This window comes from Microcaecilia unicolor, chromosome 6 (assembly GCF_901765095.1).
Source record: "Microcaecilia unicolor chromosome 6, aMicUni1.1, whole genome shotgun sequence".
Lineage (NCBI taxonomy): Eukaryota > Metazoa > Chordata > Amphibia > Gymnophiona > Siphonopidae > Microcaecilia > Microcaecilia unicolor.
This window is the reverse complement of record NC_044036.1, coordinates 295,382,372-295,400,138: the sequence shown is the minus strand read 5'-3', so window position 1 is coordinate 295,400,138 and position 17,767 is coordinate 295,382,372. Positions and strand designations below refer to the sequence as shown.

Genomic DNA, 17,767 nt, shown 5'->3' with positions numbered 1-17,767 from the left:
CGCAGCTTCCGCCCCAAGGACCGAAGCCCCAAAACTGGCATCCAAGCGCACCACAACGTCCACCCTGTAGTGCTTGGCAAAGATATGCAGTGTTGATCATATTACCACCTTGCAAATATCCAGAGACAGTAAGGTGGTCTCTGCCCAGGATGTCACTATACACCTTGTAGAATAAGCCTGCAAAGCCTGAGAAGCGTGCTTTTGAATTAGAGAGTTGCACAGGGACAGAAATCTAACCTGTTCCCACCCATCCCCGCAAGAATTTAATGGTACCTAAAAAAAAAAAAAATTCCAGTCAGCTCACTGTCTTTAGGTTTGAGCCACAACACTGCAGGCAAGGAAGAAATAGAAGTTGGAACACTCTGGTGCGCACATGTAAGACTTATCTCTGATTCGCTGGCATTGTGTGCTGAGAGGTTGCCATGTGCATGCATCAGTAGATCAGGTGACCTCTGATGTTCGTGCCTGTGAGCTGAGAGGCCTGTGCATCAGCCCAGGAGCAGAGAGGGTTAATAGAAGACTTTCTACATCTGTGATGTGAAAGCAAAGAGGAGGAGGTGGCACTCAAAGAATGTGGTAGTTGGTAGTTGAGAGGCTTACACTTCTATGGGAACCCCACAGGAACTGCTTTCATCCCCACGGGAATCCCGCAGCCCTGGAAGGGTTTCCCACGAACCGCGTTCCCGTGCAGGTCTCTCTTTTGAACATCCCACAGGTTCTGGAATAGTGGGAAGCTGTGTAATGGAAGGAAAAGTTGAGTCTTACTTGATAATTTTCTTTTTATTAGTTTTTCCCACTATTCCAGAGACCCATCCGAGGTTGTAATGGGTCAAATAACAACAGTCACCTTGCATGGTGCTTCCTGCATATCTTTTGTTCTTACAAGTTGTCCAGAGATTAGGGAGGTCCACACATGTTTGCTCGTCTGGTTAGGTTAGCAAGTCGTTTAAGGTTTTGTGCTTGTTCTGAGTTTCTCCATACTGCTTGTCTACATAAATACTGAGGAGCTGGACTGGATTCCAAGAGAGAAATGTCTTGGTTCAGTTTTCAGTTCTCTGTCTCCACTTGATGGGGTTGATGGACACAACTATGCCACAGATTCTGGAATAGTGGGAAGGAGTAATGGAAAGAACGATCAGGTAAGACCTAATTTCTCCTTGAGATGGCTTCCTTAGGCCTTCAAGCAGCAGTTTGTGTATGTGTCTAGAGCCTCTAATGCTGGTTTCAGCACTTTATTGTTGAAGAGCAGAGCTGCAATATACTATGGAAGCTGGTTGTATCAAAGTGGGCTTAACTCATCTGGCAGATACATTTTGAGTTGATTTGCACTCTTGCTTGAAGTTTAGTCCTGTCAGTCTTGGCTGTTTATCTTGTGTGACTGAGAAACTGGGCTGCAAATTCAGCCTCTAGGTCTTGTCTTGGTAAGCTTCCATTTAGGAGAAAACTGTTATTTTGAGAAGAACTTGAAAAAGTTGTTAAAGATTTTGGAGAAGTTAAACCTCAAAGACTTTCAGAGGATAAATCCAAGTTGAATTGTTCTGGATGTAGGGATGTTAGATGTTAAAGGCCAGGTCGCTGTGGCTACTCTAAGAGATCCTGTTACAGTCAAAGCAGACTTCTTTCAGACTGACAAGAAAAGTTGAACCAAGGGAGTTTGACTTCAAAATACCTTTTGCTGTTCCCAATGATGGGGTTCAGGTCCATTCTTTGGGAGAGCCAATAGATCATTTGTCCAGCTATAACCTCCAGTCAGGGTAGGAAAGCTACAAATTGGAATTTTCTTGTCCCCTCACAGATTTTATTTTTCTTGGATTATTTCTAAAAACAGAAAATAAAGTCTATCTTGCTTAGCTTCTTAATTAGGAGCTGTAAGTCCAGTTCCAGACAGTGAATGCTGACTGGGCAGATATTCCATTGGTTTCTGAGTGCCCAAAAAAAGGAAGATTTCTTTTTGCCCTGTTGTAGACCTCAAGGGTGTGACTTGCACTCTGCAGGTAACTCAGTAATTGTATCGGTCCATCTGGGCAGAATTGTAATGGTTCTAAACCTCAAGAAGCCCGTTTCCACATTCCTGTTTGGCCTCTTCAAAGGTTTCTTAGATTTGCTATTCTAGGCCAGCAATACTAGTTTCAAGTAAGGTCTGTTAGGACTAAAGAAAAGAAAAAAAAAAACAGAGTTCTGTCCTTGCAGAACAGGCTTGACATTGAGTTTTAAACCAGAGTATAGAACATCACTATGAAAAGACTCAGAACTCTTGAGCCAAAATCTTCTTTAATGCAGTAATCAAATAAGGAAAAAATGACTTGCAGTTCAGATGTGCTGGACAAGAGTTTGTCTTGCAAATGGGATTCTGTTTTCAACCAGCCCTCTCTTTTTCTGCATGGGAGAAGCTGGGAGTGGTTCACAACGTGCTGAGCGTAGGTGTTGTATATACTTTTATACTGAAATCTTAATGGTGTCAGTTAATTTGAAAGGGTTATAAGGCAAGTGCACAAGGCAGATTCATTCACGTGGAGAAGCTGCAGACTGTCTTATCGGACCTGATGGAAAGAGGAAGGGGCAACTAGCCCAGCATGCACAGAGAAATGGGGGGCAACTAGCCCAGCATGCACAGAGAACAAGCAAGCCAATAGGAAGAGTCCCATAAGAGACAGGGATCTGGGACATAGGCTCTTACAGTCTCTCACAAGGACAGGAAATGAATCTGTACAAACAATGCTTGGCATTGTGATGTAGCACCTCCCACCAAGAAGGCACAGAGGTAAGAACATATATAGTAGTAACATAGTAGAAGACGGCACAGAAAGACCTGTATGGTCCATCCAGTCTGCCCAACAAGATAAACTCATATGTGCTACTTTATGTGTATACCTGTCCTTGATTTGCATCTGCCATTTTCTGGGCACAGACCATAGAAGCCAGCACTAGCCCCACCTTCCACCACCGGCCCTACATCAAAGAATTAAGCAGAGATGTCTATAGTATGAGGTCATTTCCACTCCTTAGGGTCAGTCTTTTGAGCTCCCTTTTAATTCAGGGTGAAATAAAAGCATATCGTCCCAGTATTACAACTTGAAAAGGAATAAACACCCAGCTTGGTGGCTACTTGAATCCTTTTTGCAATATGTAGGTCTTAGTTTCATTTGCCATATATTGTCCTCAAAAGAAAAGAAAAATAAATCCAACCAATGACCAAGGGAGCTTTATACAAATGAGCTGCTTTCTGGCAGTTCCTTTTAGTGCTTGGCAAACAATTGTCCTTCATTTGCTTAAACTTAATGCCTCTTCCTCCTGCTCAAAGTTTTATCCTGGCAACAGACTATGGTTCAGTTTTTAGCCATGAGGGAGAGTCTCCCCCCCCCCCCCCCCCCCAAAAAATAAAAAAAATTCCTTGTTTCTCAAACAGTCTTATTTCAACAAAACACTGGTGCTAACCAAAACTTCCTAGCACCCAAAAATTTCTCTGTTGTGTTTGGTCCCTCTAACAAGCCTAGGGCTCAAACAGCTAGCAGATCACATGCATAATCACTCGGAATGGAGAGGCCTGAATTCCATTATGCCCCCCTCCTCTTTGCCAACAAAACAAAAGAAAACCCTTTACTGTAGCTGCTAGATTAATTCCCATCTTTTCCAGAGACTTTTTAAATGTCAGTTTCTATTTCCATCTCACCTTCCTCGAGAGGTATAGGGACTGACAACCCAATACTCAAAAGAGCGCCAGAGATTTACCACTGTATCTGTGCAGAACAACAATTCCATCTTGCTCAATGCTAATGAGATGCAAATTTAGGCATGCTCACAGCATTAAGCATGAGAGAGTTTAGCAGGATAGTGTCTGGCACATATGCTGTAGATTTGTGCGTTAAGCACATCTCTTCCGCGCATTCCCAGAACACCGGAGGTGAGGAGGAAGGATTGCCAATTTTGAGTGGTTGGGATAGGAAGGACTGCATGCTCTGCGTTCACCCACCATGTCTCAGGTATCCGTCTCTGCTTGAGTAACCCAAACCGATCCAGCTCGACGTTGTCAGGCAGTTGTCGGCCCTTTTTTGCATTCTGGAGATGAGGATGTTAATATTTTTGCTGTAATGCTCTGCCCTTGTGCTTGGAACCTGAATGGAGTGCACTAGTAACGTTTTAATTCATCCATCCCTCCAGCCTTCCCTATTCCTCACTGCTCAGCACAACCCTAATGCGAGCTCCGAGCTGGCTTAGGGTTTCCAGCGGCAGGAGCGCCCTTGTTTGGCATGCTGTCCTCCAAGCATTAGAAAGGAATAGGTAATGAGCTTGTTAGCATGCATTTACATGAGACTTGCAGTGTTAAGCCGGTGCACTCTTTGTTTCCCACGCGTGAGCCTTTTCAGCATTCTGCGGGAGCAAATGCAGGTGCTAATGGCCTCTAGTGCCCGCATTTGCTTCTAAGCATGGGGCCTGAGTGCTTAAACTCCATGGGCTCTTTCCCGACTTCATCTGGAACATTGGTGTTTTCCACTTCCATGGGCTGGAGAACTTGTTCCTGCTCCTCCCTTTCCCAGGAGATAGGAATTTTAAAGCCCTCCGCCTTCTCAGGAAGTTCCCTTCTCATTGGTCTGGATAACCAGGATTTTTCCTGAACTTCTTTTCCTGTATTTGGTTGCCTAGCAACCTTTCATTAAAAGATGTGGAGCTCCCTCTGCTGGCTGCAAGTTTATTTGCAGCTGGGTTTCTTGGGCTATCCTTATTCCAGACAGCAGTAGGAGGGTATTGAGCTTGAGTTGGAAGCAGTGGCGTAGCTAGGGCGGGGCGATGGGGGCAGTCCGCCCCGGGTGTCAGCAGGTGGGGGGGTGCTCCGCACCTGCTGCTCCCACCCTACCTTTAAAAAAAATCAGTGAAGCGGCATGGCAGGCAGCGCCTTGCGTCTGCCCTGCTTGTAAAAGAAGTAGATCTCCTCGTTGTCGTGGGACCTCACTGTGTCCCGCCCTCCTCTGAGGTAACTTCCTATTTCTGCGAGGGCGGGACACAGTGAGGCCCGATGACGACGAGGAGGAGATCTATTGGCTGGCGGTAAGGGCTCAGGCTGTAAATAGGCATGCCCTAGTTTTAATTTTTACGCACGCCTATTTCCTAGCCCATTAAAAAAATTGCCTTTTTCCCATCCATGGTAAAAAGTGACCCAGCGCACGCCAAAAAGATGCACCCACACTACTGCAGGCCACATTTTACCAAAGCTTTGTAAAAGGACCCCCTTATGAATTATGCAGAATCAGTAACTTTTCGAAATTTTGCAGAACCTTGAAACCTCTGCTTTTTGCCCAATGTTATGGGTCTAGTAGCTAAATTAGTCGCTGGATATGTTGGATTTCTGGAGTTGGAGTTTTTATTGTGACGTGCATAATACTTGGCAGAGTGAGATCTGAAATGAATAAATTACATTACATTGCAAAATGTTTCTGCAGGCAACTTTCGAGGATTTAACATAGGACTGCAGCAGGTTTTCCCTCAGGCTACACAGCATTCACTTCTGGGACCTCCTCCTGTAGGGTTCTCCATGAAGCCCCTACGCTTCAGCTTCCCATTCCAGCAGCAAAACCGGATGTATGAGAAGGTGAGAAGATTGAATGCTCTTAAAGGAGATTTTGAATATGATGAGAAATGCTGTGAGTGTCTGGTTTACAAACAAAGCAGATTAGTATGAGATACAAACAAATCTTTATTGATGCAATACAAACCAAAATAATGCCTGACACAGGCCGTGTTTCACCCACATAGGGGCTACATCAGGGGCTATAAAATAATCAAAGTTACAACTTAATAAACAGTAAAAAATATATTAATAATAAAACAATAATTTAAAACAAAACAAAGAATTAAAACCATGACATGCATAAAAAAATTATAAATATAGAAGGGGAGGAAGTGACGTCAGCCCCTGGAGATGGCTGCTTAGCTAAAGAGCTCTGTCAGCTCCGAGGCGAAATTAAGAGATTCCCCACTCAAATCGAAGAGACCTGTCTTCAGATAACGAGATCACAAGCGGAATGGCGGCGAAGAAGAAGCTGGCCAAATTTAAATTCGCCTCTGAGGCACCGAAGCCGAGCGGGAGTGCAGGAGCGCGAACGATGACATGAGGCTCCAAAATGGCGGCCGAGGAATACGAGTCGGATCCGGACCCCGAGGAGAATGGGGCAAGTGACACAGAAATTTGCAAACAGGACTTTGTAAGGTGGTTTAAAGAAATAAAAACGGAAATGGTAACAACGAGGCGCAGCCTACACTCAGCAGTCGCGGAGTTGCGAGAGGAAATGAAAGAGATTGGCAACCGGCTGGCAGAGGCGGAGGAAAAGACTGAAGCTGTGTCAGCAGAGGTTCGGGACCTGCGGAAATCTCTAAAATCGGAACAGCAATCTAAGCTAGAGATAGAGATGGCGTTGGAAGACCTGGAGAATCGCTCACGGAGGTGCAATTTGAGATTCAAGGGGGTGCCGGAGGACGATCAATTCAAAGATGCAGCCCAGACGGTAAAGGATTTATGTGCCTTCTTATTACAGCAGGACACCGGCTCCGAAGAAGAAGCAAGGGGGGAGCCGGTGGAAATCGAGAGGGCCCATAGGAGTTTGGGGCCACAACGAGGTGGAATGCCGAGGGACATAATAGCTTGCTTTCACAAGTTCTCTGTGAAGGAAGAGGTGTGGCGGAAAGCGAGAAATATGGGAGAAATAGAATGGAAATCAGGGAAAATCAAAGTGTTCCAGGATTTGGCAAAGAAAACATTACAACGGAGGAGAGATTTTAAAGAAGTCACGACATACCTCCAGAAGGCCGGCCTGAGATACCGGTGGTTACATCCATTTGGAATACAAATTACTGTTGGTAACAGCACTCGCAGACTACAATCCCACTTGGGGGCATGGAAACTTCTACGCGATATGGGGTGTTCAGATTTGCCGAGAGAGGTGGAGGAAGCACAACTGCAGAAGCAGAATAGCCCGGCTCGAAAGGAGCGAAATGGATGGCAGACGGTTACCAGACAGAAGGAATATAGATCACAGTCTGTGGGGCGTTCGGCACTTGAAAATGAAGATGGAACTTGAAGAAAGTCAAGTATAGACTTTTTGGTTTGAAATTTGGTCTGAAGACAGACAAGCGGGGTGACCTGCAGGTTGTTATGTAATGTTATATGACGGGATAGAGATGCAGGGGGAAAGGAAATGTTGGGGAATGCTGATGACTGAGTTTATGGTTAATGAGCGGTCCTCTGGGGAGGGCTCACTTCCTGAGGGGCAAAACTGGCAGACGGGTGGATGGCCAGTTGAGGGACGGGCCCGTGATTGGGAGGAAGGGGGGAGGGGACGGGGGGAGGGGGGTTAAGGGTGGGGTCATGGAATATAAATGGTTTGAACAGCCCTAATAAGAGGAGCGTGATTTTTAGAGAATTGCGCAGAATGAACTGGGACATAGTCTTCCTACAAGAAACTCACATTAGGTCGCAGGATACACATTTGATACTCAATAAAGGAATGGGAGAAGGCTTTACGTTGGCAGATCCCAAGGGGAGTAAAACCGGAGGGTTGGCAATTTATGTGAAGGAACATGTGCAATTTGTTAAAGAGGATGTTTACAAAGAAAGGGAAGGGAGATGCATTGCCATTAAGGGGAGAACAAATGAGGGCCCACTCACACTTATCAATGTTTATGCACCCAATGTAGGCCAGGGGAGGTTTTATGATCATCTTAGGCAAGAATTAGCGAGCTTTGTGGAGGGGAAGATTCTCTTGGGGGGGGATTTCAATTATACGGTAGAAGAGATTGACCACTCTAAAGGGGGAGTGGGTGGGGGGGGGAGCCAATAGACGTATGTTACGTAAATTGATGAGGGAATTAGATTTACTTGATGTGTGGCGACTCCAGCATCCAGCTCAAAGAACATATACCCATTACTCACATGCCCAGGGCACTTATGCACGAATTGATATGTTATGGTGCAGTAGGGGGATATGGGGGGCAATTCATCAGACGGAGATTGAGAGCATTCATGCCTCAGATCATGCTCCAGTCTGGATTGCACTGAAGGGGAGGGGATGTAAGAGAATGGGAAAGCTGTGGCGCCTTAATGAAACTCTACTAGATCAAATGACAGACTGTCAGGAAATTCGAGAAGCTATTAAAGAATATTTAAAATTTAATGACAACGGAGAGGTGGGGGTGGGAACTGTGTGGGATGCATTAAAGGTGGTGATCCGGGGACATCTCATTAAAAAAGGGGCTTGTAGGAAAAAGGAACGAGAACACCATGAATTACAGGTGCGGAAAGAGCTGGTAAGACAGGAAGTTAGACATCAACGGGTGGGTGGAGCTCAGAATTTGGAAGAACTCATTAAGTGGAGAACGGAATTACAAACTATACAGCTGAAAAAGATGGAATTCCATAGAGGGTTAATGCAGCAGAACTTTTTTGAATTTAGTAATAGGGCGGGAAACATGCTAGCAAGGCGGCTTAGGGAACGAAGGATAAAAAATACAATTGTTAAAATTAAAGGGGTAAATGATAGGCTCTACTATCAGGACGATGAAATTAGAGAACAATTTGTGAACTTCTATGCAAAATTGTATGCAAAGGGAGAAGGGCCTCAGAAACATGACATTCTAGAATTCCTACAGGAATTAGATTTACCAAAGATAACAGCTGAACAGAGGGCGGAACTGGAAGCTCCAATGGATCTTAAAGAGGTGTTTTCAGTTATTAGAGGTTTGAAGAGTGGGAAGTCACCAGGATTGGACGGTTACACTGCTAAATTTTACAAGATCTTTCAGCAGGAATTAGGTCCACTCTTGGTAAGGGTTGGGAATGTATGTTTTGTTGAAGGCAATCCGCCATTGAGTATGAGGGAGGCAGGGATCTCGGTACTACTAAAACAGGGACGAGATCCCACGGTATGTGGGTCATATAGACCGATATCCCTACTTAACGTCGATGTTAAGATCCTGGCCAAGGTAATTGCGGAGAGATTGAAGGTACTGCTTCCTTCACTTATACACATAGACCAGTCAGGATTTATAATGCACCGACAAGTGAGCGATAACATCAGACGAACTCTAAATATAATTTGGGGAGCACAGAAAAGGGGGGATTCACTGGCCCTGCTCACAGTCGACGCTGAGAAAGCTTTCGACAGAGTCGAATGGGAGTATTTATGGGAGGTAATGTTGGAAATGGGGCTAGGAAGCCTGTTTGTGGGGTGGGTGAAAGGGCTGTATACAACACCGGTGGCCAGGATCAAAGTTAATGGGGGTTGGTCAAACTCATTTGTCATTCAAAGAGGAACGCGGCAGGGCTGCCCCCTCTCTCCGTTGTTATTTGCTATCTCTATAGAGCCCCTGGCACAAAGAATAAGAATGCTAAGGGATGCTAAAGGGATCCGAATGGGGGGAAGAGATCACAAAATGGCATTATTTGCCGACGACATACTGTTTTATGTAGGCTCCCCGCTCCTGACGTTACCTATAATAATGAGGGAATTGAAATTTTTTGGAACCTTATCGGGCTTTAAGGTTAATTTAGATAAGTCTGAACTAATGGGCATCACGATATTAGATTCAGAGATGGCACAGTTGGGGAATAACTTTGATTTCAGGGTGACAACTACTAGCTTCAAATATTTGGGTATTAACATCTCGAGAGACCTTAATAGTTTATACATGTTGAATTATCTACCTCTTTTTAGAGAAATCAGAAAGGACTTACGTAGATGGAAGCTGGGTTGGCTGTCTTGGTGGGGTAGGATAGCAGCCATAAAAATGAATATCCTTCCCCGGTTGCTATTCCTGTTTCAGACATTGCCTATTTTAGTCCCCAAAGGGGAGATTTACAAACTACAAATGGAGTTGGGAGGCTTTGTATGGGGTGGGAAACAGGCCCGTTTATCAAGGAAGATTATGTGGCGGACTGTGGAACAGGGGGGAAGGGGCATGCCGAATATCCTTTGGTATTATTGGGCGTCCCAATTGCAGCAGATAGGACTATGGAGTAAAGTAGACCTCTCACCAATAACTAATCTGGAGCAGATCTTTGTACAGGGGGGAAATTTGGATGCGTTACTGTGGGGCTCAATCCCGGATGTGGAGTATAGGAGGATGGCCTTGAATCCCTTTGTATCCCATTTGCTGAGATTATGGGGAACTCTTAAGAAAAGACTGAGGAAAACCCGGAATAGATCCACATATGCTTGGATAACACAAGAACCAGGGTTTATAGGGGGGAAAGAAAATCGGGTTCTCCACACATGGTTTCAAAAGGGATTGATTCGGTTTCGGGAACTCCTGGAGAATGGGGCGATCAAAAGCTTTGAGGTACTTAGGCGGGAATATGAACTCCCTGTGTCAGACATATTTGCATACATGCAGGTGAAGGACTATATGTGGAGGGAGATAGGGGTGAAGGAGGACCCAACCATAACAGAAAAATTTGAAAATCTGTGGGGTACCATAGATCTACAGGGGAGAGGGATATCTAAACTTTATGATTATATTAGGGGAGTGGAATTTGTAAAATTACCATACATGAAGGCGTGGGAGAAGGATCTGGAAACAGAATTGACTGAAATAGAATGGAGGCGAATTTGTTTAGAGGCCAAGAAAGCATCTATTTGTGTCCTTATAAAAGAGAATGCGTACAAGATACTAAGCAGATGGTATTACACACCTGATAAAATAAAGGCAATGTTTCCAGATGCCCTTGACACATGCTGGAGATGTAAGATTGGGAGGGGGACATACTTTCATATTTGGTGGGAGTGTCCGGTACTACAGGTATTCTGGGGGGAAGTAACAGGGTTGCTAACTACAATATTGGGTAATTTGGTCCCATGTGATCCTAAGTGGTGCTTGCTGGGCTGGGGCAATAGGAGGGGGAAGAGATGGCAATGCAGAATAAAAAGAATGGGTTTTGCGGCGGCGAAAACCATTGTGGCCTTAAATTGGAAACAAACTAAGGGCCCTACGGGAAAGGATTGGGTGGAGAGGCTTAGGATAATAGTGGCTATGGAAAAGATGACGGACAGACGTAGAGGGAGATATTGTCACACTGCAGAAGAATGGATGCATTTGGAGACACTTTTTACTGGAAACATAGTGAACAGGGCTGGTTAAGTTACAGCGCTGAAGGGTGGGAAGGGTAGGGGGGAGGGTAAGAGGGGGGGGAGGGGGAGGGGGTGGGAGTGGGGGGAAAGAAAAAAGCTTTGTGGAAATGGTTTGACTTTTGACTTGTTGGAAAGTTGTGGGAGTCCTGGGCTCCAGATTATTGTTATATTGTTTGATGTTCAATAAAAATTTATAAATCAAAAAAAAAAAAATTATAAATATAATTTGAAGACATAATTATAGAGAATCAAATAAAACGTATATAGTGCCTGAGTCATAAAAGCTGCAGCTTAAGTTGTATATATATTTACAGGGCGCTGTTTACTAAGCTGCGTAAGTGTTTTTAGCGCGCACTAATGATTAGCATGTTCTAAATGTTAAGTTGCCCATAGAAACATATGGGCGACTTTTAGCGAGTACTAAAAATGCTATCGCACCTTAGTAAACAGGGCCTACAGTAAGCACAAACAGTAATGTATGTCAATCAAACAAGCAACATCTTGGCTTTATACCCTTAGAAAAGTGAGGCATTCATGCCATAATACATTACATATTAGTAAAAACAGGTCACATACCTATGTGGTGTGTATAAAGCTCTTCACCATCAAAAATATACTACAACAAAACATAAAGTAAAAAATATTAAATAAACTAATACATTAAAAAGAAAGTGGTTTGAAAAGCAGCATAAAATGTACTGTTTTTGGATCTTGCCAGGTACTTGTGACCTGTATTGGCCAATGTTGGAAACAGGATACTTGGCTCGATGAACCTTCGGTCTGTCCCAGTATGGCAACACTTATGTACTATCCAACTCAATACTTGCTCACTAACCTCTTGGATAAGGCACTGTAACAAATGAAAAAAACAGCAAAGTGATTTCACATCTGTTACTATGTTACATCTATAATAACTGAAACAAAGAGAATCTGTGAATAAAAAGACTTCTCTAACTGCTACTCTCCAGAAAATGGCAACATGTACAGTGTATTAACAAACTGAACGTTAAAAATTTTTACCAACCACTCTCCAGGAGATGGCAACGTGCTCACAAGCATACAGCAGTATCGCTGGAAAAAGAAATGTTAGCGAGACCAGCAACACATATACCCACACTATGGTCACTAACAAGCTGGCGCCAAAACAACTTGCAAACAAAAAAGAAATTAATTAGTTTCAATCACATAGATCACAAAACAGTACCCTAACTTAGAAAACCTACCCCACTGTTTACAAAGCCACACGACAATGTGTCGGCATTAGTCCACGGCAGCTGCTAGCATGGCTTACTAAACAGGGGGGTAAATAAAAAGCTTAGAAACTCCCCAGAAATAAGATTTAAAAATACTTCTAAGCAAGATTATGCAAATTAAATAGCGTCAAAACATGAAAGTTAAAAAAAAAAAAACATGCTACCAACTTAAAAAGTGGGTAGATTTCTAAAATCTCACTAAAACGCCATCCCTAAAAATGGAAAAAAAATAAGGAAAAATAAAAATCGCTACCAGTGACGTCAAATCGTGAGATAGAGGTCTCTGTGCATCAAAAAAAAAATGGCACAATAAAACACAGTATGTGGTGACAAAAAATAGTGGTGCAGTGCCATAATAACAATGAATACAAAAGTAAATTAAACTCACTTTGAAAACACAAATACTAAAATTAACTTATGAAATGAACATCGCTGCACATTTAAATGCTGAAACAGTAAAAAATGCACACAGACTCTGACTACTAATAAACATACAATGCTAAAAAAGAAAAAGCACATATCAGTTCAAAAACATTAAGACCTTGTATGCAAGGGTAAAATGAACATTCAGCGCCATAAGTTAAAAAAAAAAAATGACCACTGACAAAAGTATAGTGCTATAAGTAAGGACAAGATTGGAGGGCATAGATGTCCTAATCCAGTCATGGCCCCTTTGGTTAAGAAATTGATCAGCGGATTTGGCCTTTAAGTCCAAGTTGATCAGGCTGTACGATATCAGCGCCCAGACAAGTTAGATAAGTTGGCAAAACTCTTTGGGGATTCTGATGTTGCCAGGTTGCTGGAGGACAAACCCAAAGGGACTAGTCATGGTTTCTTGGCACGTGGCTGGTTTTGAGATGCTTGATGATACCGTCCAGATTGGGCAAGTGCTTCCTAGTATCTGAATATTTTCAGAGAGGACAGTTCTTTTGGGGCAGCTGTAGAGGGGGATTGTAAGAGATGGTTATACACTAAAGTTTCCATGGCCTCTGAAGAACAGCTTCCTGATTCCCCTTCTGCTGCTACTGGAAGGTGGAGGTTGTTAGAGAGACCTGCAGAGGTTGGTGCAACTATGGCCCTCCGCAAAACTGTTTAGATTTGGTTTCTCAGTGGCTCTCAAATCACAAATTGGTACTCAACAAACAAGACTGTGGCCTATTGTTTTTCTGGTGGCTTAACTATTCCTACTTCTCCTCTCTGTTTCTTTGGTACATACATTGTTCCAGTTGATTCTTTTCGGTATCTAGCAGTCATCCTAGACTTTCACCTGACTTTCTTCCTTCATGTATCATATCTGTCTAAAACTTGTTTTTTTGTGCTTCGACAACTACACACTATATGCCATTACTTTGACCACACTACATTTCACTCCTTGGTCTTGTCCCTCCTGTCTCTAGACTAGATTATTACAACATCATTTTCCTTGGCTGTTCACGCACAAACATTGAGAAGCTTCAGACAATCCAGAACACTGCTGTTAAACTGATCCATCATTCTAAAAAGTATGATCATGTTACCCTCCAGTTGCAAAAATTTCACTAATTATCTATTGAACAGCAAATTATATTCAAACTTCTCACACTGACTTTTCAGGCTTCAAGCTGGAACCCCTGACTACCTGGCATCATTGACTATTCTTATTCTCCAGTACACTTACTTTGCTCTGTCAATTTTTTTCGCCTTGTACTTCCAGGTCCTGAACCAGCCCAACTTTCTCATCACTGTGCCTTCTATTTTTCTGCCCCTTTCTTTTGGAACTCTGTTCTTTGACTGTCATGGCTGAACCTTCATTTAAAAACTTTAAAACTGTGCTGTAAACCTGGTTATTTCAACAAATCTATAACATAAACTCCCGAGAGGGGTTATTGCTCATGGGGCTGTCACTTACCTTTTATCCGTTCCTTCCTCTCTTCCTTTTACCAGATTATGCGGATTTGGCTTTTAAGTTCGCTCCTTCCCCTGATCCCTATAGTTTGCATGTTTGAGCCCTGCTTGTTATTGTATGAATGAGATACATGTTTCCTGTCTGAAAATGGAGTTCCTTTCCCACTGTTTTGATTTTATATCATTTTATGTATACCACTCAGGTCTGATAGTTATTTCGAGTGGTATATTAAATTCTAATAAATAAGTAAATTAATATGGGCCGTGGTGTGGTTCCTTGGGCAGAAAGAGATACGGGAATGTACTCCATCTACTTCATTGTCCCCAAGAGGGGAAGGCATATTTTGTTCTATTTTACATCATAATCAACCAAGCTCTTTGGGTGCCTCAATTCCATATAGAAACTTTAAGTGCAATGATGGTTCAGCAAGGCAAATTTCTTGATTTTTCCAAAGTATATTTGCACAGTCCCATCAGTGTTATCTAAAGTTTGCTGTTCTGCATCAGTATTGGCAATTTTACGCCCTGCCTTTCCATCTGGTGATGGAGCTTGGACAATTGTTGCTTGAGCAAAGTCAGCTCAAAAGAGATCTCAGGACACAGCATGGGTGATTCATTTGTTGAAGGAGGTCAGCTGGATAGATGATAGAATATTGGGTGTGTGTTTCAATACCAGTTATGCACTTTCCTTACAGACGTTTTGCCATACATTTCGTTTCACAAAGCAGCACAGCGTTTTCTTGTGTACGTCGTTTTGCCATACATTTCGTTTCACAAAGCAGCACAGCGTTTTCTTGTGTACGATATCGTTGTTAGCAGCTTTAGTGCTATATTTTTTTCATCTGATCTACAAGGTACTTTTTTCTACAGATAATACTAGACCCCTGACGCAGGCCTCACGGCCGAAACACGTCACGTGTCGGGTCATTTCTGCTACTGTCAATAAAGACCTTGTTCAGGAAGACACTCATTGTGAGAGGACTTTTTTGGATCCACTGTGTGTTTTGCCTTTCCTTACAGACAACAGGACCTCAAATTTGCTGGAGCAGATTCGCGGTCTGTTGTCAGTTGTCAAGCCACAAGCGTGAGATTACTTTCAAGTGTTGGGGTCCATGATGGCAACTGTAGAGGTAGTTTTGTGGGCCATGTAGGGGTATTTACCTGAGATCTCACCTTTGCTGATCTGGACCTATACAAGCCCGAACCATTCTTATAATAATATGAATTCTACAGGGATATGCCTGAATACATCTGTAACTATCAGAATCCGGCTTTCTTGCCAAGACCAATTACTGCTGAGGATTGAGATTGCTGGGCATTTCAAGATTACTTCATCCAAGGACATATACCTTGTTGCCAACTAGCCATTATCTCCTGGGAACTTTTGAGGAGTATAGCCAGGCAGGGAGTTTGCATACCATCTATAACAAGGGCTCTCTCTTTGACCATGCAGCTGGCTGGACATTAGGTCATCGAATGTGATTGATCCATAGGTATCATCTGACGCTTGGATACCTAAGGTTTGGACTGAAGAAAGGGAGCAGGGGAAAGAAGAGCAGAGGGGGGAGACACACCGGAAGATTTGCAGGTGAACAGATCGCTCAGAAGAGCAGAGACTGATTTTCCTAACACCAGTGAACTGCGTGCCTCGTAACAAACTCACAGTGTCTGCTCAGCTACAACCTCAGGCCTTATCTAAGACTGTGTAATCTACATTCAGATACTCTTGGACTTATTTCTGGACTGTCTCGCTGTGACCTCAGCTCGAGTCAGAGGAAAAATCCGCTTCTCTACCATTGGGAGTCTGTCACAGACGGCAAGGTGAGGTACCAGGATTTATTACCTATAGTCGGGGATAATTAGTTCTTAGTTTTGTCCGAGAAAGATAGGTACGGCAGGACTTTTGGTCTGTGTATTCAGCTGATCACTGTATTTTGCCTAAGATGTGTGATAAGTTCTTATAACAATCATTAGGAATTCATGATGGTACTGGGTTGTGAAATCACTCCGTTAGTTAGTACATTAGGATAATCAGATTGTATTATCTATTCTGGTGATAATCTATTTTTATAGCAAGTTATTTTTGTATTTTGCTTGGCACTTTGCTTCAGAACTATTTATATATATATTTTCTCTTTACCTAATAAAATAATGTATTTCATCTGTGGCATTGTTCATTCCTATCACAACAGCTAGCTTGTCGTTTGGGCTATAGAGGTACGCCTCCTAGACACGAGTCCAGAGTATTGCTATCTGCTAATGTTATCGTATATATAAGTACCTCTAGGATACCTACAGCCACGGCTCACATGCCCATTACAACATTCCCTTCTCATTTGTTGGTCTCCACAGTCGCAGGACCTGCAGGTTTGCTTTTCCTTAACAGGGGAGGTGAGGGAGAGTTGCCTGGGAGTTGGTGAAGGATCATCTACACCCGCAGGATGCACCTCGAGTCTCCAGAATGAATTCTAGCCACCATGGACACACGTCTGAAGGCAGGAGCACTCACTCTCTGAGGCAGCTGACTCAGGGTCTGTGGTCCCAGCAAGACAGACTGGATGCCAGGACAGTCCATTTGGTATTTTAGGCCTTCCTAAGCTGGACACAGTATAAGCTGATTTGCATTCTATCCAACAATGTTACAACAGTGGCATATATTAATCAGGGTGGAACAAAGAGCCCATAGGTGGTGCAAGAGGCAGCTTTTCTGTTTGTTTGGACAGAGATCCACCAATTGGATATCTCAGCAGCCAGGTTGGACAGTGTACAGGCAGACTATCAGAGCCACAATTCGTTGAATCTGTCAATTTGGAGTCTAGGTCTTGAGGCCTTTGTGGTGATGGGGTGGCCTGGAGCTGGATCTCATAGCCCCAACAAGCAGTGCCAAGTCCCTTGATTCTTCAGTCATCAAAAGGACATTCAAGCGGAAGGTGTAGATGCCATAGGTCAGGTGTTGCTGATGTAGATTCTCCTGTACATATTTCCACTGTGACCTCTTATAGGGAGGATCGTCAAGTGAATAGAGCATCATGGGGGTCTGGTGATTCTGGTGGGCTTGATTAGCTGAGGCATCCTTTGTACTGAGATCTGGTTCCTCTGATGGCAGGAGCTCCTCTGAAGTCTCTGGTCTCAGACAGCTTGTGGCAGTGTCCTATGCAGATACCAGATCTGTCTCTGTATTGTCTTGTAGCTTGGCTTATGAGAGGGCATGTCTCTTAAAAAGAGGATATTGTGTGATCTCTACCATGCTCAATTCTTAGTGCAGGCCTATTTGCATCTGACGAATCTTGGAAACATGGAGCAGAAAGTTCCATTGCGGACCTCAGTCCCCAATGCATTGGATTTTTTGTAGGATGGTTTGGATAAGGGCTTAGAGTTAGCTTTTCTGAAGGTACAGATTTCAGCCTTGGTATGCTAACGGCTTACTGAGAACCAAACCCCGATGACCTCTCACCCATTTGTCATCAGTTTTCTGAGAGGGGTCAAGTTGCTGTGGCCTCCGAGGCATCTGGTTGT

General features: G+C 43.5%; 1 protein-coding gene across 1 annotated transcript in view; it reads left to right on the top strand.

Moving 5' to 3' along the window:
- CIZ1 (CDKN1A interacting zinc finger protein 1) overlaps window positions 1–17,767 on the top strand; it is a 100,947-nt gene that overhangs the window by 16,596 nt on the left and 66,584 nt on the right. The window contains exon 4 of the mRNA XM_030207927.1: window positions 5,436–5,584. Within this exon, the coding sequence (XP_030063787.1) occupies window positions 5,436–5,584 (149 nt within the window). The remainder of the gene's footprint in view (window positions 1–5,435; window positions 5,585–17,767) is intronic.